This window comes from Coenobita brevimanus, chromosome 65 (genome assembly GCF_032717465.1).
Source record: "Coenobita brevimanus isolate Jiangsu-jjx chromosome 65, ASM3271746v2, whole genome shotgun sequence".
In the NCBI taxonomy this organism is placed as follows: Eukaryota; Metazoa; Arthropoda; class Malacostraca; order Decapoda; family Coenobitidae; genus Coenobita; species Coenobita brevimanus.
The window spans coordinates 27,446,097-27,470,594 of NC_137018.1; the positions used below are offsets into that span (position 1 = coordinate 27,446,097).

The window sequence follows — 24,498 nt, forward strand, 5'->3', positions numbered from 1 at the left end:
GCCCTACCCAGCACCTCCTTTACAACCCCATCCATGTATATTAAACAGCCATGGAGACATCACACAACCCTGTTTCAGTCCCACATTGAGATCAAAGAACTCACTCAGCTCACCATCCACTTGCACCGTAACCCTAGCTCCTTCGTACATACTCTTCACAGCTCTCGACAATTTCCCCTCCACTCCATATATTCTTAATATCTTCCACATACCTTGCCTATCTATTCTGTCATAAGCTTTCTCCAAGTCCATGAAGGGAGCATACACTTTCTTTCCCTTCTCTAGATACTTCTCCACTAAACATCTTAGAACAGATATCTGATCTACACACCCTTTTCCCTTCCTAAATCCCCCTTGTTCTTTTCCAACTAGCTCCTCTGTCATATGCCTAACCCTATCAATGAGTATTCTACCATATATTTTACTAGTCACACTAAGAAGGCAAATACCCCTATGGTTACCACATACTGTACTTCTCTCTCCCTTTTTCCTTTGTATGAAGGAACAATTTTACTTGATTTCCTCTGGAACCCTTCCCTCTTCCCAAGCCAATCTACACAACTTCCATATCCACTCCACAGCAATCTCACCCCCATACCTCAACATTTCACCACACACTCCATCAATTCCTGAGGCCTTTCCCAACTTGATCTTCTTCATTGCTTCCACTACTTCCACGCTACTGATCTCTTCCTCCCTCCTCTCATCTCTTCTTCTCCCAGCCATTCCCGAACCACTTATACTCACATTGCTCTCACTCTCTACATCCAACAAATCCTCAGAGTGCTCCTTCCATCTCCTCAATTTCTCTCTCTTCTCCACCAACAATCTATTATTCCTATCTTTCACTCTTCTACTATATCCCCTTTCACACTGCCTTACTTTCTTTACCTCCTTCCAAAACAATTTCGTACTATCCCTCCATTTCACACTCAGATTCCTCCCAAACTCTTCATCCACTTTCTTCTTACTCTCCTTCACCAGTCTCTTCACCTCCCTTCTCCTGCTCACATATACCTCTCTCTTCTCTCTCTCATCTTCTCCCCTACCTCTACTCTCTAACCATTCACTATATGCCTTCTTCTTTTGTTCCACAGCTTGTTTCACCTCATCAGATATTTAGAGGGAAATGCAGATAAAACAAAAGTGATGATATCTAGGGTTGGTGGCGGTACTGTCAAAGACGAGGGAGAGTGGCCATGTGCAGTTTGCCACAAGGGCGTGGGAAGTAATTCCATCTTGTGCGGTGTTTGTGATAAATGGGTGCATGAGAGATGTAGTGGTATCAGAGGTAGACTGCGAGATAATGCTGATTTTACGTGTATGGTGTGTTGGGGAGAGCAGGTGGAAATTGTCAGACGTGAAAGAATTGAACTCGCTGGTGAATCTCTTGAGTGTGTGGAAGAGTTTTGTTATTTGGGACACATGTTGTGTGCTGGAGGTGGGGCTGGAGCTAGCTCTGTGGCTAGGGTGAGAAGTGGTTGGAAGAAGTTCAGGGAGCTCTTGCCTCTCCTGACACTGGGAGGACTCTCCCTTCATGCTAAGGGGTCTTTGTATGCAGCATGTGTTAGGAGTGTAATGCTGTATGGTAGTGAGACTTGGCAGTGAAGGAGGAGGATATTCGCCAGCTCAGACGTACAGAAATAACAATGATTAGGTGGATGTGTAGCGCATTCCTGCGTCCAAGGTCTGGGGGGGGCTTGGTTCACGATGGAAGAGTTGAGAGGTAGGATGGGATTGGAGTGTATTGATGTTGTGATGAGGAGAGGTAGATTGAGATGGTTTGGACATGTGGAGAGGATGGGGGATGATAATTGGGTGAGGAAGGTGAGAAGTGTTAATATTGGGGGTGGGGTTACGAGGGGTGGACCGAGAAAGACATGGGACGAGGTCATTAAGTGTGACCTCAGGATTAAGGGACTGAACAGGGAGGCTGCAATGGATCGTGCAGCATGGAGAGCTGCCATTAGGTGACCAAGGCCGATGCATGCAAGCATGTTGGAGCCTTTAAAAAAAAAAAAAAAAAAATACTGCTGATATAAAATCCCATAAGGATAACCAGAGATTACTAGTAATGAAAGGTGTTGGACAAGGAGACACAGTCTCACCTAGGTTACAGTATTAACAATGTGCCCAGGTTGTTTTCATTCATTATAATTGAGATGGCAAAGCAATGAACATTAAAGTAATATTACAACAATTTTCAATTTTCTGACAATACAGTTCTTTTCAGTGAATCAGGAGAGGAGTTGCAAGAAATAACAGGTGGTTTGAACAGGGAGAGTCTGAAGGTAGGCTTGAAAATAAATATGAAGAAAACAGAAATTATGTTTAACTGACATATACAGTTCCTTCCAGTAAAAATAGGAGATGAAAACTAAAATGTGTTTAGGAATGCATATACAGTACTTAGGACAGGCAGTTCAGGCTGATCGAGTTCTTGAGTAAGAATGCGATGGAATGGCATTTGGTAGTAGCAACCCTGGTCTGTCAGGCTGAGCAGACTCATCAGCTGCAGACAAGCAGTCATCCCTGCAGGACCATCATGTGCAGTGAATCAGTATTTCTGTGTAGTAGGCAGTGCCTCATCATAATGAGGTGTTGGGAAGAGTGTGGAGGTTTTGTTCCTGGATGGATGCTGCATTTGCATCTCCACCCAGTTAACAGGGACACAATAGTAGGCTTCACATCACCCTGTTAGATGGTTAGATGGTTACCACCCAGCATTGTAAATGGTACCCTGGGGTACAGGAAACAATCAAGCTTGTCGTAGTCGCGTTTGGCAAATTAAATACAGCACTATAACAACAGGTATATGAAGGAAGTTGCCCTTTTGTCAGAAGAGAGGGTTTTATAATGTGTCCTTCATGTTCTAACTTACAGATTGGAAATGTGGTTTCTAGTGAAATCCATGGAACATGAACATATGAGTGTTAAAAGACAAATGGAAAGGATTATGTTAGATGTAACATGGAGAGATAAAAAAAGCACTTCCTAGATAAGGGAACAGATGTAGATAGAGTATCGCATCCTTCATGTAACAGATAACAGTTGAACAACCAAGGTAACTAAGTGACAACCCAGAGATAGAGTGAGAGGAAGTGATACACATAGAACAAGATAACAAGATGAAATTCAGATACAGTATTTGCTGGGATTGGGTGGAACAGGCTAACAGTTAATAAGTCAGAGTTTAAAAAACTGAGATGCAAGAGGAGTTTATCATGCAGTGGACTGACTCAGGCTGATGATGACGATGATGATGATTCCTATCTTCAGACAGTTTTATTCGTTTTCGTTCGTTCGTTTTCGTTTTCGTTTTTAAAGGCTCCAACATGCTTGCATGTGTCGGCCTATGTCACCCAATAGCGGCTCTCCACGCTGCATGATCCATTGCAGTCTCCCCGCTCAGTCCCCGAACCCCAAGGTCACACTTAATGACCTCGTCCCATGTCTTTCTCGGTCTACCCCTCATAACCCCACCCCCAGTATTAACACTTCTCACCTTCTTCACCCAATTATCATCCCCCATCCTCTCCACATGTCCAAACCACCTCAATCTATCTCTCCTCATCACAACACCAATACACTCCAGTCCCATCCTACCTCTCAACTCTTCCATTGTAAACCCAGCCCCTCCAGGCCTTGGACGCAGGGACGCACTGCACATCCACCTAATCATTGTCGTTTCTGTACGTCTGAGCCGGCGAATATCTTCCTCCTTCACTGCCCAGGTCTCACTGCCATACAGCATTACACTCCTAACACATGCTGCATACAAAGACCCCTTAGCACGTAGGGAAAGCCCTCTCAATGTCAGGAGAGGCAAGAGCTCCCTGAACTTCTTCCAACCACTTCTCACCCTAGCCACAGAGCTAGCTCCAGCCCCACCTCCAGCACACAACATGTCTCCCAAATAACAAAACTCTTCCACACACTCAAGAGATTCACCTGCAGGTTCAATCCTTTCACGTCTGACAATCTCCACCTGCTCACCCCGGCACGCCGTACACATAAAATCAGCATTATCTCGCAGTCTACCTCTGATACCACTACATCTCTTATGCACCCATTTATCACACACACCGCACAAGATGGAATTACTTCCCACGCCCTTGTGGCAAACTGCACATGGCCACTCTCCCTCGTCTTTGACAGTACTGCCACCAACCCTAGATATCATCACTTTTGTTTTATCTGCATTTACCCTTAAACCCTTTTGCCCCATACCATCTCTCCACTTCCTAAACCTTTCCTCCGCCTCCCTTTCATTCTCTGCAATCAACACCAAATCATCAGCATACAACAACTCCCACGGGAGTCCGTTTCTAAAGTCACGTGAAAGGGCTTCAAGTACCATGATAAACAACATGGGACTCAAGACTGACCCCTGATGCACACCAACATTCACAGAAAACTCATCACTCAAATCTCCATTCACTCTCACCTGGGTGTGAGCACCCACATACATGGCCATAACCACCCTAACCAGCCACTCCTCCAAGCCAAGCTTTCTCATTGCCCACTTCACCACCTCTCTAGGGACTCTGTCAAAGGCCTTTTCCAAATCAACAAAAACAAAATAAAGATCCCTTCTCCTACCAATATATTTTTCCTGAAGCTGTCAAACAATGAATATGGCATCAGTGGTCCCCCTACCTGGCATAAATCCAAACTGCATCTCATCAATATTCACTCTTTCTCTAATCATACCTTCTATTCAGCATAGGAAACAGTTCTTGGACAAACTGATTAGTAACCTTTCTTTTAACCTTTTAACTATGATGATGCTTTCTTATTTTATTTTGACTACCCCTTACAGTTTATCCAGCTAATGAAGGACTACTGTAGTTGGATAAGTATATCACTGTATTGAGTGACAGCCTTTTCAGTGCAGTGACAGTTTTATTGTTTTGTTTAAGCTTCTACTAGACAATTGGACAGTCAGTTTGGGATGTATTACAGATTATCAGGACTTATCCATACAGTTGGTACTGTACTATACATTGGGGAAACTACCAAACCAATGTATCATCATGATCATCCTGACCTTTCCCACCCTAAGGCAGGGTGAGGAGTAGCAACGTCCAACCAGTTTATATAAGCAATAATACTTTAATCAGCCATAGTAATCCCCTGATTATCCGACGTAGTAGAGCTAGAGGCATGTCCATGTAATGGCTCCGTCCAGATAATGGACTTCTCCCCTGGCCCCCGTTTGTACATAACGTAACTTTGAAAGCCAGTGTGAAAGGCCACTACATTACATCGTACAACACTTGTTCCTGTTGCATAACACCATCTGGTCAAGCAGACCCATAAACCACAGCCAACCAATTACCATGGCTAAGCAGACCCATCAAATACAGGGCTATACCCTGCAGTGACATGAAAAAAAAAATATGAAAAAAGCGGCTACACAAGAAAAATGCAGCATGCACACAAAATGGTGAAATGGAATAAAATCATGGTAAAATAGAATAAAATCACAGTACAGCACAGTAAGCTAGACTAAAATCAACGTCAACACTCATGATTCGACCATCCTGCATCAAACTTTCCCAGGATCTCCTGCTTCTCCAGAGTCCGCACTACCCTCTCCCTTTTCCCTGGTGGAGGGTCCATCATCACACACCCTAGAAAGAGGCATGCAAGGAATAGCAATGCCTGAAGCAGATAGGGAACAACCACAACAGCCACCACATGCGCCATCATAACAACTGTCTGCGAGGAGCTGTTCACTACATTATTCGCGGCGCAGGAACTGGGAACGAACGAGAGGGTCTTTACCAGACACTGGGTGAACTACCCATCCAGACAGGGTGGCGCCGCAGGGCTGTTCCCTCTTGGCTGGGCAAAAATGTTCATGCAGCCATAATTTCCACTTGAACACATGCATTTTGCCTGGATAAAATGGAAAAATGTACAAATAACAGTTTCAGACAACCAGATCACAGTGTCCAGGTAATGGACATCCAGACAGTAATAGAGGGATTGTTGTAAATAGATAGATAGATAAATATACAATAGATTAATAGATATAGATGTATATAAATGCGCTGTGATCCCTTAGTTTCCACTCATAATTGGTATTGAACCTAGTGCGTGATAATGAAATTGCACAAGAATGAAAACGCAGAAATTATGGGATTTATCCTAATTGGTGCTGGGTACCCTACTCGTTAGCCCAAATTTTCCCTTTTACAGCAGAGAAGGAAGGTAGTTGGTTCACTGAAAGCAGTGATGAGAAATAGGGAGGTGAGTATGGAAGTTAAGAAGTCACTGCATGATAGTATTGTGATCCCTACCCTGACGTTTGGAAGCGAGGCGTGGACCTTGCAAGAGGGGAACAAGTCAAGAGTGAGAGCAGTGGAAATGAGTTACTTGAGAGGAACATGTGGAGTGACATGGAGGGACAGGTTGACGAATGAAGAAGTGAAAGAACGTTGTGGGGTGGATGTGGATGTGGTTGAGAAGATAGAGAGAATTACACTGAGGTGGTTTGGAGATGTGGAGAGAATGGAGAATGAAAGACTGACTAAGAGGGTGTATGTAGGTGAGGTGGAGGGAGAGAGAGAAGGAGGGGTAGACCGAGGATGAGGTGGAGGGACGGAGTTGAGAGATATATGAGGGAGGAGGGGAGTGAGTTGGGGGGAGGGTAGTCAAATGGTGGGTGACAGAGCGACTTGGAGGCGTTTTGTCTGCGTCCACCCTCTGCGGGTTTAGGGCGTCGGGCTATAGATAGATAGAATAGATAGACAATAATTTATTCCCACTAAAAACATACATACTGTTGTGGTAAGTATCAGAAACACACACAGGCATGGTTAGATTAATAGAAAGTGATGATACGAGGGCCATGAAGGGACGACGTGGAGGTCTGTCAGGTCATATGATTGTGGTATGCAAGATCAGGCTGAGAGAAGTGAGATGAACCAGGAGAGAGAGGAGCAGTCAGAATGAAAGACTGAAAGTTGAGAAGCTGAGGAGCAAAAAAATGGCGGATGAATACAGGACGAACTTAGGGAAGGAGCTAGAATCAGTGAATTGAATTGAAATGGATCTTGACAGCCTGTGGAATGCATATTGGGGTTGCTTAGTTAGGAATGCTAATGCGTTGTGTGGTGTGGCAAGAGTAACAACAAAGAAGAAAGGTACGGCATGGTGGGATGAAGAGGTTAAGAGAGCAGTGGAGAAAAAGAGGAAGAAGTGGCTAGAGCGGTTACAGGACAGGGGTTCAAATGAACTAAGAACTGAATATATTGAGGACAAGAAGCATGTCCAGAGACTAGTGAAGAGGAAAAAGAAGGAGGTAAATGATGACCTAGAAAGAAAAATGAATGCAAACTACACTGAAAATAGGAAGTTATTCTGGAAAGAGGTGTGGAAATGTAGAAGTGACAGCGGAAAGAAATGTGATGGTGTGAAGGATGTAGGTGGTAGATTATTAACCCATGGGGATGAAGTAAGAACCAGATGAAAAGAATATTTTGAAAGCCTGATGAATGGGAATAGAGAGAGCAGAGTGGCTGTAAACATGATTGGTTTTGGGGGTGTGCAGAGAAGGAATGCAGTGCCAGGAAACATGACACTCACACGTGTGAAGAGCGCTGTGAAGCAGTTGAAAAATGGAAAAGCAGCTGGGGTTGATGACGTATATGCACAGATGATTAACTGTAGTGGAGAGAGAAGAATGAAGTGCTTGTTAGAGATTTGTAAGAAGGTGATACTGAGCCAGCAGAGTGGAGAAATGCTGTGGTTGTGCCCCTGTACAATAATAAAGGTTAGCGAAGTGAGTGCAAGAATTATCGTGGCATAAGTTTATTGAGTGTGGTAGGGAAGATATATGGAAGAATTATTAGAGAGAAAGTAAGAGAGATACCAGAAATCCTAGTGAGTGATGAACAGAGTGGCTTTAGGAGTGGCAGAGGATGTGTGGATCAAATATTTGCAGTGAGACAGATAGTGGAGAAGGCTTGTGAGAAGGACTGTAAGATGTTTATGGCATACATGGATCTGGAAAAAGCATACAGCAAAGTAGACGGAGAAGGATTGTGGAAGATTTTGCACATGTACAGTGTAGATGGTAAGCTTCTAGGTGCCGTCAAGAGTTTTTATGATGGTAATGAGGCATGTGTAAGGGTTAATGGGCATCTAAGTGCATGGTTTACGATCAGGGTGGGAGTGTGACAGGGTTGTATAATGTACCCATGGTTGTTCAACATATATATGGATGGGGTGATGAGAGAAGTAAAAACACCACTAATGGATAGAGGGATGACATTAGTACTGAATGGTAATGGATGGAATATCTCAAATTTGTTTTATGCTGATGATGCAGTACTACTTGCAAATACCAGACAAAAACTTGGTAGACTAGTGCAAGAATTTTGCTGATGTCTTTGAGTGTCGTGCCTTGATAGTAAATGTAGAAGAGAGTGAAATGATGGTTATTAAGAGAGAAGGTGACTCGCAGTGCGATGTTACAGTGAATAGAGAGAAACTGGAATTTGTGAGAGAGCTCAAATACTTGGGTACAGTGATAGAAAAGTGAGGAAAATGTGCAAAAGAAAAGAAGTGGAAAGTAGAGTGACTCAAGGAAGGAAGGTAGCTGGAGCAATGAAGGCCTTGATAAGAAACAGAGGCTTGAGTGTTGCAGCTGCACGAGGCTTACATGAAGGAGTGTTAGTGCCAACTTTAACATATGGATGTGAGACTTTGATGTGGCATGAAAATGAAAAGTCAAGAGTAAAAGCAGTGGAGATGGGACTGCTGAGGAATGTATGTGGAGTACAGAGAGTGGATGGAGTATGAAATACAGTACTGTAACTCGTGAAAGATGAGGAGTGAGGAAGTCTGTGGACGACAAAATCGGAGAGCATGTACTGAGATGGTATGGTCATGTGGAGAGAATGGATAACAATAGAGTGGTGAAAAAGGTATATCTGAGCGAATTTGAAGGAGGGAGGAAGAGAGGTAGGCCCAAGGAGAAGGTGGAGGGTATGGTGGATGAGTGTGTGAGGAAGAGAGGTTTAGAAGTCAGTGAGGCTAGGGGACTGACAAGAGATTGAGCTGGATGGATGAATATTGTGAGGAGAAGCACATGATCAGGGATTTGGCACCCCATTTTAACGTGACAGCATCCTGATTTACTCTATTGAATACATTTACGTGAAGCTACAGTACAGTAAGTCCTCGTATTTGGATGCATTTTACTTCGACGCCTCGTTTTTCGCACAAGTAAAAAGTTTCTGACTTGTCTCACAATTCACAAATTTCCCCACAATTCGATGCTCCCAACTGGCAGCTGACACTCAGCAGACGATGCGTACCGATGCTCAGTCTAGGCACTGTCATTTTTCTATGCAACAGTTTTCCATGATCTTTATACAGCAGTTCCAGCGGGGCAGTAGACACACTTGAGTTTGTTATTGTTTATGATCGTAATGTACAATCTTCAGCCGTGTCGTGAATACACAGCAGGTCCAGCGGGGCAGTAGACACACGTGAGTTTGTTATTGTGATTGTAACATATGATCTTCAGCCGTGTCGTGCTACTATTTCTTAACAAAGAATCGTTACATGTTTCTCGTAACACTATTTATTTTTGTTTTGATGGACAAATACCTGAAATGGATGTAAAATAAAGCTTATTGATATTTAAGGAAGAAAAGAATAATAACCATCCCAATATAGAGATGGTTGACTCAGCCCACCAATTTTTGATTCTGTTTGGCTATATTACAGCCTCTCTTCCTTGTTGCAATGAGTTAAAAAAATTATGTTATAATTTCTCCCTTCTACTCATCCACCAAGCCTTGCATCTCTCCGTCTTCACTCAACAACACAGTATCATCTGCAAACAACAGTACAGGGAGTTTCCAAACACTACCCTCTCTCACCAGGGCCACTCCAACATCCACTACCCTACCTTGTACCTCTTTTACTACCCATCCATGTACAGATTGAACAACCATGGAGACATGACACATCCCTGTTTCAACCCAACCTTCAAAGAGAAAAATTCACTCAGTTCACCATCCACACGCACTGCAGCCTTAGCACCATCATACCTACTCTTCACATCATTTAACAACTTCCCATCTACTCCATATATTCTTAATACTTTCCACAATCCTTGTCTATCCACCCTGTCATATGCTTTCTCCAAATCCATGAAAGCTGCATACAACTTCTTTCCCTTCTCTAGAAATTTTTCCACTAAAGATCTAAGAATGAATATCTGATCTACACAACCTCTTCACTTCCTAAAGCCTCCCTGTTCTTCTCCAACTAATTCCTATGTTCTTTCTCTAACTCTGTCAATAAGTATCCTACCATACACTTTTCCTGTTATACTAAGAAGACAGATGCCCCTATGATTACCACACACTTCTTTTTCCCATTTTCCTTTGTACAAGGGAATAATTATACCTGATTTCCAATCCTCCAGAACTCTACCTTCCTCCCAGGCCAATCTGCACATTTTCCATATCCATTCTACTATTATCTCTCCCCCATACTTCAGCATTTCACCACACACTCCATCAGTTCCTGGAAAGTGTTAAGAATATATGGAGTAGATGGGAAGTTGTTGAATGCTGTGAAGAGTATGTACCATGGTGTGAAGGCTGCAGTGCGTGTGGATGGTGAACTAAGAGAATTTTTCTCTTTGAAAGTTGAGTTGAAACAGGGATGTGTCATGTCCCCATGGTTGTTCAATCTGTACATGGATGGGGTAATAAAAGAGGTATAAGGTAGGGTAGTGGATGTTGGAGTGGCCCTGGTGAGAGAGAATAGTGTTTGGAAACTCCCTGTACTGTTGTTTGCAGATGATACTGTGTTGTTGAGTGAAGACAAAGGGGAGCTGCAAGGCTTGGTGGTTGAGTTTGGGAAAGTGTGTAAGAAACGGAATCTAAAGGTGAATGTAGGGAAGAGTAAAGAGATGGTCTTTGAGAGAGGTGAAGTCAGTGAATGTACAGCGAGGTTGGATGGTGAGGAATTGGAAAATGTGAGTACGTTTAAGTACTTGGGTAGTGTGATGAGTAAGGATGGAGGTTTGGAGGGTGAAGTGCTTGAAAGGGTACAGCAGGGAAGAAAGGTTGCTGGTTCTTTGAAAGCAGTGATAAGAAACAGGGAAGTGAGCATGGAAGTGAAAAAGTTACTACATGACAGTACGAGTATTGTGATACCAACTCTAACGTACGGAAGTGAAGCTTGGACGTTGTTGGAAGGACACAAGTCAAGAGTGAGAGCAGTGGAAATGAGTTATTTAAGAGGAGTCTGTGGAGTCACATGGAGAGACAGGCTGACGAATGAGGATATAAAGGAGCGTTGTGGTGTGGATGTGGATGTGATAAGAAGCGTTATGAGGAACACACTGAGGTGGTTTGGCCATGTGGAGAGGATGGAGGGTGAAAGACTGACGAAGAGAGTGTATGTGAGTGAGGTGGAGGGGGGAAGAGGGAGGGGGAGGCCAAGGATGAGATGGAGGGATGGGGTGGAGAGGTATATGAGAGAGGGGGGTGTGAGTTGGGAGCAGGGCAGTGAAATGGCGGGGGACATGGCGACTTGGAGGCGATTTGTTTGTGGCCACCCCAAAAGGGATTGAGGCGTCTGGCAATAGATAGATAGATAGAACTTTCTTCATTGCTTCCACAACTTCTATCCTACTGATTTCTTCCTGTCTTCTCACCTCTCTCCTTCTCCCAGCCATTCCCCAGCCGCTTATACTTGCATCACTTCCATCCTCTATGTTCAACAATTCCTTAAACTGTTCTCTCCATCTGCTCACTTTTTCTCCCTTCTCCACTAGTAATCCACCATTTTTATCTTTCACTCCCCTGCTAACTTCACTTCCACCCTGTCTTACTCTTTTCACCTCTTTCCAGAACATTTTCTTACAGTCCATCCACTTTACACTCAAGTTCCTTCCAAATTCCTCATCCGCTCTCTTCTTACTCTCTCTTACTAATCTTTTCACCTCACTGCTGGTGAATATATCCTTTCAATGCAAGCATGGATTTTTAGGATGACCAAGTGCTTGTAACTTTTTATTGGCCTTTTATTTTTGTTTTTTAATATTCTCTTATCATGAACCATGCATATACTTTACATGCAGTCAAATGACTTGAGGTCAAATGACTTGAGGATAAACCGAGCTTGGTCAAACTCAACAAAGGAGAACGTTGGACTGATGAAATTTCTGGTGTCCATATATATGACTGTGTTACAGATTTTCACTTTTATATTATAAACTGATGAATAATATTGAATAGAGATGCTGAGAGGTGAATATGTATATACAGACCCACCTTGTTCAGACTCAGTATAGAAGCCGAAGGATGAACAGAAGTAATGTTGTAGCATTTAAATGTATGACTGTGATACAGATTTTCACTACTTCTGTTCATATACTGTATTCATTACACTGGGCAACAAAATTTTAAAAGTGTTCTGGTTCAAGTATCTTTTGAGGCGATTCTAAGCAACTTGAACTGTAAATTTCAAATATGATAACCAGTTTTTGCTAGCATGTCCAGTTTCGAGAACCGGTATACCATAGGTAAATCTGCTCGTACATGGGAAAATCTGACCCCACTTCGATCATAGAGATAGATATACCTTATAAAGGCGCACTTCAGCTATTTCTTGTGGCAGTTATATCAGTTTCAGTTAAGCACCTGAGTCACAAGACTCTGTATTTAGCAACTCAAAGTGAATCAGCCTTAACCAAATGTCGGGTAAAATTTTCCTACGATCAAGCAGATCTTTTTTCCTTTTTTTTTTTTTTTTTTTTTTTTTTTTTACACCAATGCATGCATAGGTAATCATATATTTTCCATTATTCCATTTCAGATTTTCTTTACCTTTACAAAATACCTCGATCTGTATTGGCATGCAGTGGGACGCCATAACTGTATGACTACTTCACGTACTTTCTGCTACATCTGCAGACTCTTTACACCTGGAAGTGTTAAGAAACCAATAACAAGGAATGTTGAAGCTGCTTACAAACAGTACTTCAAATGCCCTGTTGATGATGAAGACAAGAAGTCTGCACCCCATATAGCATGCAAGCCCTTTGTAAACCACATGAATGAATAAATGCATGGAAAATGGCAATCAGGTATGCATTTCACTGTACCAGTGGTTTGGCGTGAACCAGTAGGTCACTGTACTGATTGCTGCTTTTGCCTCACTAACACCAAAGGGTATTCAGTGAAAACTCGGTCCAAGATCAAGTACTGTATCCTAATGTACCTTCTGCTCATAGGCCAGTATCCCATGGCCCTGAGCTTCCAGTTCCAAATCCCCCATTAAGTACCACAAGTGAATCAGACTCTAATGAGGAGGATAGTGGCATGGATGCTGACTTTAAAGAAGAGCAATTAGCTGCACCTCATCAGTCAGGTAGAGCTGCAAGACCTTACAAGAGACCTCAACTGCCCAAGGAGAAAAGTGAACTCCCTGGATCTTGACTCAAGCACTGGAACCTGCTACATGATGGAGTTTGTGCCACCACCATTTCTCATAGACATGAAGTGCCTGAAGATAGACGATGTGCCTAGTTACTGTTATGATGTTGTATTGTTAATGCAAGACCTTTGTAAGTCTCGTCCTTATCAAACAGGAGAATGGTGGTTGTTCATGGATTCTGGGAAGAATACACTAAAGACAATCCTTCACCATATTGGAAATGAGCTTCCTTCTGTTCCAGTTGCATATGCCCATGGAATGAATGAAAGTTATAAAACTCTGAGTACTTTGTTGACTGCTATTTACTACAAAACACATCAGTGGAACATCTATGGGGACCTGAAGGTGATCTGCTTGCTTTTGGGACCTCAGCATGGCTCCACAAAACACATGTGTTTTCTTTGTTTATGGGACAGCAGAGCACATGCTAAGCATTACACACAAAAGGAATGGCCAATACGACTGAAAGATATGACTGGTAGGTTCAGCTTTCTTCACAAACCTCTTGTTGACCCTGAGAAGGTATTCATGCCTCCACTTCATTTGAAACTTGGTTTGATGAAGAACTTTATGTAGGCCGTGGATCCAGATGGCGCTGGTATCCACTACTTGCTAACAAAATTCCAAGGCGTTTTATCTGAGGCCAAAGTAAATGCAGGTGTTTTCAATGGTCCTCAGATTTGTCTTATACTCAGTGATCAGGATTTTGTAAAGAGCTATCTGAGCAGGAAAGAGCTGCTTGGGTGAGTTTGATAGTTTTTACCAAGAATTATCTTGCAAATTTTTTAGCACTGAATTATGAAGAGCTTGTGGACAAGATGTTGAAGAGTTACCATACACTCGGTGCTCAAATGGCACTCAAGATATATTTCTTCCATTCTCATTTGGACTAATTTCCATTTACTCTTGGTGATGTCAGTGATGAACATGGTGAAAGGTTTCACCAGGAAATTGCCTTAATGGAGAGCCAAATGAATCCAAACATAATGGGTGACTATTGTTGGACTTGACAGCATGAAAGTAATTGCTCCTACAAATGCAAAAGAAAAGTGCAGAAGCACTTCTAATGCACAAAGGGCTTGTAAGAATATTTTGTATATATTGGTTTATGCTTAATGTGTGATACAAATAAACACTTTAATAAGATTTTTATGTGTGCTAGGTGGGGACCATCATTCACTCTTGTGATGTAGTGCTGTCTACTTCTTCCTTCACTTTTATCATTTTTTTCTATGTCTGCCCTCTTCTCCTCCTATTTCTTTCATCTTTCCAGTCACTTTTTCTTTCCCTTCTTTCCTTTTCAGGTGGCTTTACATTGAGTGACAAGCCATATGGCTTCTTGTCAGCCAGGAAACCATTTACAGTACCGTGTGGTAACCATATAACCAACACACACGTGTTCCCTATGTGTCAGCAAGTGGGTTGGTGGAGGGTTAGTACCCCTATCCATAAAACAACTAACTCAAAGTCAAGCGGCCACCTCTTACAGGATTATGGCATCTGGCAGTAGATAGATAGGTAATATATAGACTAATTGATAGTTATTTAATAAATTTTCACACCGGAAGGAATTTTCCCACACTTAGGATGTACTACTTCAAGGTAACATGATAGCCAAATATTAGGGTCAGATTAGAAATTGTGGGTACCAGTATAGTCAGAAACAGTAGAGAATAAGTCAGAACCATTTTGGCCCTTGACCAGTGTAATGAAACATGTGACTGATGAATAGTACTGAATGGAGATAGGGAAAGGTGAGTGTGCATTTGTTTGAATGTGGCTATATCAAGCTAAGATTGTAGTGGGTGTTGATTAGGAGTCAAAAACTTTTTTCCTTAGATTTAATTTTCCAAAATTAGGGTGCACCTTATACAGTGCAGCATCATATATGCCGTGAAATATGATATATTTCTTCTTTCTTGCATTTAAAAAAAATGTACTGTATATATGGAATTGCTGTTGAAATGACACTTCAGCCTGCAGTTGTTTGGGTTCATATTTCAGATGAACTGGGGCTATAACTGCTACCAATATTACTGTGGACTTACTTGCAAAATTAACATCCTCAAAATGGCTCATAATGAGGGCTTATTGTATTTAGAAAAAGGGATCTGGGACTGAAGGTATTGAACTGTAGTGTGCTTGACTTACATGTTTACTAGGTGAGGAGTGGCAGAGTGATGAATCGTGTGATGGTGGCACTGGGGAGGCTGGCTGAAGGGAGTGCCTCTGAGCAAGACCTTACCTCTTACTTCACTTCCAGCGGGCTTCAACCTCCACGTGTCACCCTAGTCCTCTCACAGGTGAAACTGTTATTATCTCTCTCTCTCTCTCTCTCTCTTTCTCGTTTCATCATTTCATTTTTAAAGGCTCCAACATGCTTGCATGCGTCGGCCTTGGTCACCTAATGGCGGCTCTCCATGCTGCACAATCCATTGCAGCCTCCCTGTTCAGTCCCTTAACCATGAGGTCACACTTAATGACCTCGTCCCATGTCTTTCTTGGTATATGTGTATATAGATAGATAGATATATATATACAGTAGAACCTCTCTCATTCGGACTATATGGGGGGAAGGGTTGTCCGAATTAGCAGATTGTCCGGACCATCAGGGTAATCTCCAGTTCATACCAAACTCTATCTACATATGGTATGTTTGTTAATTATTAACATATGTGGCATATGTCAACCCTACGTAACTGCAAAAGATGAAAGGATACCGGTACTAAAATCAGAAAACTAATCATGTACGATAGTTTTATATTGCATAATTTACAGGTAAGGCCATGACAAGAAACTAGCCTACATTTTAAATTGTGGTAAGTGTAGGCAAAAAAAAAAATTAATTAATTAACTGTAATATTTGGAATAAAAATAAAACTTATGTAGGCAAAAAATACATTGTCATCTTTGGCATATTGATAACACCCATATGGGCAAGAAGCTAATGTTTGATGTACAAGTAAAGCACATTTAAGTACAAAAAATAACCTACAGTAATCACTAAACACTGCAGAATATTCTGACCCATTTTTGTGTAAGCAAACTCCTACTTTTAACACCTTTATTCATTACAGAAGCTACACTTGCATTAAGGGGCATGGTAAGGAGGATTAACTTTTGAAATACAGCGTAAAAATATAAATGGTTGGTGAACTAGTTGATGGAATGAATGCTAGCGTGTGTTTAAACAGGCGCCCATGTTGCGACCTAGCATGATCCGAGACTAAACGAATGACGATCGCTTTCCGCGTCGATACTGAAAATGACTTTAGAATTACTTTCAACATATTTTTGGAGCTTATTATTTTTAAATTTTGTCCGGATTAACAGAAATCCGGATTAAAGGGGTCCGGATTAAAGAGGTTCTACTGTATATATATATATATATATATATATATATATATATATATATATATACTGTAATATCTGTCTATCTGTCTATCTATAGATAGATAGATAGATAGATAATTTGCTCTTTGCCTCGTCATTCTTGAAAGACTATATTTGTTGTTATGTTTACCGTGCCCTCATTTTAAGATATTTTCTCTCTCTACACCCTTTCTATTTGATATGCACAATACATTTTGTGTCCAACCCACCATAGAACAGTCCTAGAGTACTGTATAATCTGTGATCACGTTATTATTTGTGGTGATACAGTTACTGTATTAGCATTTGTGGTGATATAGTAACCACTGTGTTGAGCATGAAAAATGTGACAGCTTGAATGATGACTGAATAAATATTTTGTCCATATCACAGGACACTGTTCATAGTCATCAATGCATTGGTGCTTCCCCCCCCAAGGGGGGATAGGTTGTCCTTAAGAATTAAAGGAAGAATAACATTAACCACTCATTCCCTACATGCTGTAAATGTTCACCCTAAAGAGTATAAGGGAGGAGGCAAAAGCTTTCCCTTTCTTGTGTTAAAGTAAGGAAAAAGACAGAGAGATAAGATGTGAAAATATGAGAGGGAGGGTGGTGTGTTTTAGAAAGAGACGTGGTTTCTTAGTAGGAACCGATATCCAGAAAATCATTTTATCATAACCATCTTTCACACCATGCATTGTCAGGCAGTAGATATATAGCTAGTAAGGATATGGCTGACTGACTGCCTGGTAGCTGTTTTTGTTTTGCCACCCCTAGCCCTTCACACAACAGGATAAAATAGATTTTACCTGAGGTCTATTGCTTCTCTGATAACTGTCCCTAAATAGACTGAAAAGCTTTTCACGGAGTCAGCTTACTTTGTGTCAGACTTGGGTTCAGTTCCATTTTGTAGATTCTAATTCAAATCCAATTCCAACAAAATGAAAATTCATCAGTTACACATGCAATTCAAATCCATTTCAGACACAGTAAAGATTTATCAATTCTGATTCAGCTCAAATCATGCCCTCCTCTATCCCAATGCAATTCAGTTCATTAAAAAAAAAAAAAAAAAAAAATCACAGTTTGATTCATTAACCCAGTGTCTCCTTTACTTTTAAGGATTATTTTTTGCCCTTATTAATTTTGCAGATGAATTCTCTGATCATATTAAGTGGGTACGCTAGATGGATTAACTATTAACCCACCCCATCCCGACGTTTTCTGGGCAGTGGTACGCCCCAGTCCTGACATTTTTGGACCTTTTTTTTTTTTAGGCTCAAACATTCGCTTTTGGTGGGAAACATCGAAAATTCATAGAGCAAATACTTGATTCAGGTACGAGTACCTCCTTACCTGACTGGGTTTTCTAACAGGCTGGCACCAAAGAAAACGAGTTCTGTGGGAGGGTAACTATTTTATCCACTCATAAACAGTATTTATTTATTTACTTGGTACGAATTTATATGTAGTACAAAAGTATATTGGTTTTCAAACAGTAATATAGGCATTATAAGCATTGTTTCACTCACTAACTCATCACCATTCATGACCTTTTTTTCCCACATTACCTGATCATCATTTCTGACTGTTTCTTCCTCTAATGCTATGTAAACTTTGTCCTCCACATTGTCATCGATTGGGGAATCACTCTGGCCCTGAATGTCTTTATTGGCCAGGTCACTGGTAACAGGTGAATTGCCAAGACATTGGCGTGCAAGGGGGGGGGAGAAGTTATGCGGTGTAAGGCATTGTCCCTGCTTGGCATCTTGTAGAGGAATAGAGGAAGGTGTCCCGTGTATACGTGCCAAAAATCACTCGCGAAAATTGAAAATTGTGCAAATTAGGGACCTTGCAATGTTGCCGTGTTAATTTACGTCTCCGGGATATGAGTGCACATCATGTGAGGACGTGAATTCACGCCTCCGGGACGGGGCGGGTTAATACAGTGGAATCACCTAAATTGCACGATTCTAAGTAACGGATTCATGATACACTGCAACATCATGCAAGTTTGCAACATCAGTAAATCATGGAAATTGCACAAAATTTGCAAATGCTGCCATTAAAAGTGATGCTTTTCCAATGCCTCATGTAATATGCACCACCATTACCTCAAGTATGCCCATCTAGTTGGGTGTAATCCAATCTTAGTCAAGCATGGCAATGAGTAAACCAATCATATTCACACATAGCACTTACTATAAGCCAAACACAGTGTTTCCTTCCCAGGCCAAGCATGAAGATTGATAGTGTTCTATGGTGGCCAGTTTGATGTTAGTTTAGGGATAAAGGGGACAACTTTTCCAAGATGACAGACCCATAATTAGTTTTTCCCATAGGATTAGTTATTTCTAATTGCAGAATTCTCAAATCACGTCGTGTGCCCAGTCTCATGAGACCCCGATTTAAAATTCCACTGTAGTTCTAAAGCTGTAGTATTTTTGCCATGTGGCAACACTAAGAAAATGTGAGTACAAATGGTCATTGGTATGCAAATACCAGTACTTTTTTATTGCTTCCATTATATACAGTACAGTACTGCACTTTATCAGCATAATTCAGTTCATATACTGTACAGTGTTGTTGCAGAGAGAAGCAGTTTGCATTTTTTTCTAACTTTTATAACACGTTGGGTTATTAGAGTTCACTGTTTAATACTGTACATGCTCTCAGCTAGAATTTCTGAATTTCATATTAAAGTGCCTGTAAGATCTGAACTTAATACAAAGTCCACACACTTCATTACAGCAATCATTTCTGTCCTTGCACTCACACATAGCCATAGACTGCTAAATCATGGAGATCCTGATTAAAATCCACAAAAATACTTTGACTTTTCTTTTGGTACATTGATATCAAGCCAGTTTTGGGATGCACTGTAAGGAGTAGTTTGTTGAACAATATACCCATACCATTCATCATCAAAAAACAGTTGAAAATGTTCTGTTGGAGTAAATCACGATCATTGCTATTGTTTTGCTGTGTAAGCACGGGTATAGTCTACCTTCTCTCACCTGGAGTGTGATGTTGAGGAGAAGTTTCTTTCATCTGTTGGCTCCTTGAAAACAGTTGACATCGTACTTACAAATCAAGGCGGCATTTATCATCATCAGCTGTCCCTTTGGGATGACATATTTCTGCCTTTGCTGAGAGCTGGTTACCACTAATTCCTCATCAGCAGTCCTCATCTGTCATCCCATGAGCTTAGGAGGCTTCAGATATACATGTCATAGGTCATCCTTTTGGCCAGTAATGTCCTTAATCTCAATGACTGACAAGCCTATACAAAAACGAGTGTTTACCCATATTCTCCTAACATGTCTGTATGGTAACAGCTATTTTTTGTACATATTTAACACAAAGCCACATTTCAGTATCAACACTACCCATATTCTCCTAAAATGTCCATATGATAACAGATACCTTTTGTATATATTTAACACAAAGAAGCACATCTGTATCAACGTTAACATAATGCAAAGCAAAATATTTATACATCACATTTTCTTTTTTTCTTTTTATTTATGCAAGGAAGAAGGAACCAAAGGCCAGGGGCCCACAAAAAGTTTTCTCCAAGAAAAAACAAAAACAATACAACAGAGAGCCAAATTCAAAATCCATTCACTTTGAGATGCCTGGACACACTGCATTTTAAAGACCGGAGATCATAGGAAATAGGAAATACCAACAGAGGGAGACAGTTCCAGAGTTGACCTGTTGCATACACGAAGGAGTGGAAGTAATAGTCAGCTCTTGCATTAGAGAGTTGGACAGAAAAGGGATGAGAGTTTCTTGCTAGCTGGGTGCTACCGGCCCATCGTAATGATGGAGGGATGCAAACGGACAGTTCAGAGAAGCAGTGACCATTGAAGTAGTGATTGGTAAAGAGATAAAGATGCAACAGTGCGGGAAAGAGACAGAGATTGAAAGGAGCCAGTAAGAGGAGGAGCATTAATGAGACAAAAAGCCTTTGACTCCACCTCTTTGAGAAGACTTGTATGTGGGGAGCCTCCCCACACATGAGAGTTGTACTCTACACGGGCGAATAAAACCCGTGCAGGGGTAAAGAAGGTCTGGAGTCAGCTAAGCACACCTAATCTCTTTGAAGCAGATTTTACAAGAGGTGTAATATGATCTTTCCATGATAAATCCTGAGAGAATGAAACCCCAAGTATATTTAAAGATGATGTAGGATTGAGCTAGATATTATTAAACATTAGCAGGTACTCCTGTGGAATATTTTGGTGGGTTGATAGGTGTAAGAACTGAGTTTTTGGCTCATTAAAAACAAGACTACTTTACCCCCAGGCAGAGATATGAGCCAAGTCAGACATTAGGTGTGCCATAGCCTCATCCCTTGTTTGTAGTAGTAGTAGTAGTAGTTGTTCCCTAGGCAGTCTGGCCGAACAGCCCCGAGTCCCTTAGGAAGGCCATGGCCGAGACCAGGCTTTCCCACAGAGCTCTCAAAGAGTGTATGTTGTGTTGTTGGCTTAGGTGATTGTGTGCAATGCAGTCTTCCATAATGTGCTTAATAGTATGGGGTGCTGTGTTGCATCCTGGACAGGCATCAGCGACGGAGTCATGCAGCCTCTTCTGGTAGCTTAAGAGGGCTGGGTGGTGCCCACATCTCAGCCTGGCCAGGTGGACCCAGTCCTCACGAGGAAGATAGGATTCAGAAGGGTGGATGTCAGGAGGCCGTGCATGCAGCTGTGTGTTGTCTTTAAGTGACTGAATGGAGTGGCGAGTGATCTGAGTGTGGATATGCTTCTAGAAGCTGGTCTGAGATGGATGAGGGGGGAGAGATGACAGTATTTGTGTATGGTATCGTGTGCTGGGTGTTGTTTTGATGTTCCTTGATGTGGGTGGATGTGCTGCCATGTACTGTAGTGGATGCTGTGAGTTTGTGGAGGCTGCAGCAAGAAACTGGGTGCCTCTCATGTCTAGGTGATCCTTGACTTTGAGGACTTTGGTTTCTTGATGTAGGTGGTCTGTGGGTGTAGTAGCTGTGCAGCCTGTGATTATTTTTAGGGCCTTGTTCTGTATGGTCTGTAGAGTGTTGTAATGTGTTTTGGTGAGGTTAGAAGCCCAGGCAGGGCTGGCATAATTCATCACTGAACGTATGTATTGTTTGTATACTGTGGTGGTGGTTTCTTTGTTGTGTCTGAATGTTGTATGGGCAAGTGACCTCAAAGTATTGAGTTTTGGTGTTATTTTATTTTTAATGTTTGTGATGTGTTGCTTAAATGACATTGATGTATTGTATGTTACACCAAGGATTTTGGGTGTGTGTGTGTGTGTGTGTGTGGTAGGGGAGTGTTGTTTATGGTGAGGTGTGGGATGTGACTGTGTTCTGCTGTCCAGTTTGTGAGAAGAGTCACTGTAGATTTGGCTGGGGCTATTTTGAGTCTGTTTATGGCAAACCATTCGTGTAGTGCGTTGAGGTAAGGTTGAATGATGTGTGCAGCTGTGTTTGCGTTTTGGTGCGTACAAGTAAGTGTTATATCATCTGCATAGAAAGCTATTTGTATCTGTGGTGTGTGGGGTGTGGGTGCATGTATAGGTTAAAGAGTGTAGGGGACAAAACAAATCCTTGGGGGACGCCATTTGTGAAGTTTCTGATGTTAGAACACTGACCGGCAAATGTTACGTGTGCACATCTGCCTGCTAAGTAGTTTGCCAGCCATCTTTTTGTGTTATTGTGCATGTTTGTGTTGAGTATTTCGTTTGAGGTTGTGGCGGGGGATGGCATCAAAAGCTTTACTAATGTCTAGTGTGATTAGGAGTGTTCTGTGTGGTGGCCTAGCTGAATTCATGCCATCGAAAACTCTCTATGTAAGGTCTGTAAGAAGGGTGTTTGTGGAGTGTAGTGGCCTAAAGCCATGTTGTGACTGGGCTAGGGGAATGTGAGGTGTGACTAGTTGTAGTACCAGTCGTTAAGTGACTTTAGAGGGGGTGCAGAGGAGTGTGATGGGGCGATGTGAGGAGGGTAACATGGGGTCTTTGTTGGGTTTAGGGATAGTGATGATATTGCCATGTCTCCAGATGTTGGGTATTATGTTGTGTGAGTAGCTGTAGTTTGATATGTTGGTGAGTGCTTGTATGTTGGGGTCCTAGGTGTTTAAGGTGAATGTTGCTTATGTTTTCTGGTCCACAGGCAGATGAGTACTTGAGGTTGTTAATGATGTGCTTCGTCTGGTTATAAGTGAAAGGTGCGTAGTCTGGGTCTGTGGGGAACTGTCTCTTACGTCGGATGATACGTCGGTCTTCGGGATGGGGGTTTAGATGCCTGACTTGTGAAAAGTGATTGATGAGAGTGTTTGCTTGTTGTTTGTTTGAGGGTATGGTGTCTGTTGTTGTGATGGCAGCATGTGATTGTGTGGTGCTGCTGTTGGAAAGTGTGATGCTGTTTAGTGTTTTGTAGAGTTTGCTGATGTTTGTTTTGTGGTCAAATGTTTGGAGGTAATTTTTCCAGTTTAGTGTTTGCTGTTCTGATATTTTATTGTTTATCTGAGTGTTGAGTTCTTGTATTTGTTGTATGGTGTCTTGTGTATGGGGTGTTGGAGAGTGTCGCAGTGTGTCCCGTTGTCTGATGAGGCCTTGAATTTCTGGTGTGAAGTTGGGGTTGTCTCTCTTTCTGTTGTCTCTAGGGATGTGACTTTTGTCTGCCTTTTGTATGATTGTATTGAAAGTGTGCACAGCGGTGTTGATGTTTGTGATGGGTGTACTGTTTATTGTTTCAAAATGTTCTGTTTCAGTTACAAAGGCCTCCCAGTTGGCTGTCTTATAATTAGTGTATGTGTGTTTGTGGCCAGCTGGGGTGATTCTGGTTTTGGTAGTGATGATGATTGGGAGGTGGTCAGAACCTAGGGTTTTGACCACTCTCCATGATGTAGTGGGGGCGAGGTTTGGGGAGCAGAAGGTGATGTCTGGAGATGATGGGAGGAAGAGGGCTTGGTGTGGGATATGGGTATGTTGGTCTAGTCTGTTTAGTATGAAAAGATGATCTGTCTGGGATTGTAGTACCAGCCCTCTGTCTGTGTCAGGGTTGTTGACATCCCTTGTTTGTTGAAGTAACTGCTGAGATGTATGCTGCAGGAAACGAATGGAAAGGTGAAGGGTGGAGTCATCAGTGTTTGTGCGGATAGGGTTAGCTGTACAGCATAGAAGGTCATTGATGAATAAAAAGGAAGAGAGTTAGTGATAGGACAGAGCCCTGAAGAACACCACTGTTGATAGATATAGGAGAAGAATGGTGGGTAGGAAGCTAGAGATGAAGGCACAGATAGGAGACAAACCGTAAGAGGACAGTTTGGAAATTAAAGATTTAAGCCAGACTTGATCGAAAGCCTTTAAGTTGTCAAGTGCAGTGACAAAGCTTTTGCCAAAGTCCCAAAAGAAGGATTACCGGGAGTCTGAAAGGTAGGTAAGACGATCGCCAGTGGACCATCCCTGATGGAACCTATGCTGACGATCAGAAAGAAGGTTGTGATAGGAAAGATGCTTTAAAATTTTTCTGTTAAGAATAGACTCAAAAACTTTTGACACACAGGATGTTAAAGCAGTTAGACAATAGTTAGATGGTTGGGAATGGTCACCCTTCTTTGAGACAGGCTGAATGAGAGCAAACTTCCAGCAGGAAGGA

The 24,498-nt window shown here is 41.9% G+C and overlaps 1 protein-coding gene across 2 annotated transcripts in view; it reads left to right on the forward strand.

Moving 5' to 3' along the window:
* LOC145404839 (COMM domain-containing protein 7-like) overlaps nt 1-24,498 on the forward strand; it is a 106,824-nt gene that overhangs the window by 38,625 nt on the left and 43,701 nt on the right. The window contains exon 3 of one of the 2 annotated variants that reach the window (XM_080276337.1): nt 15,642-15,782. The exons of the other annotated variant lie outside the window; for it this stretch is intronic. Coding sequence (XP_080132463.1) covers nt 15,642-15,782 — 141 coding nt within the window. The remainder of the gene's footprint in view (nt 1-15,641; nt 15,783-24,498) is intronic. 2 annotated transcript variants of the gene reach the window in all.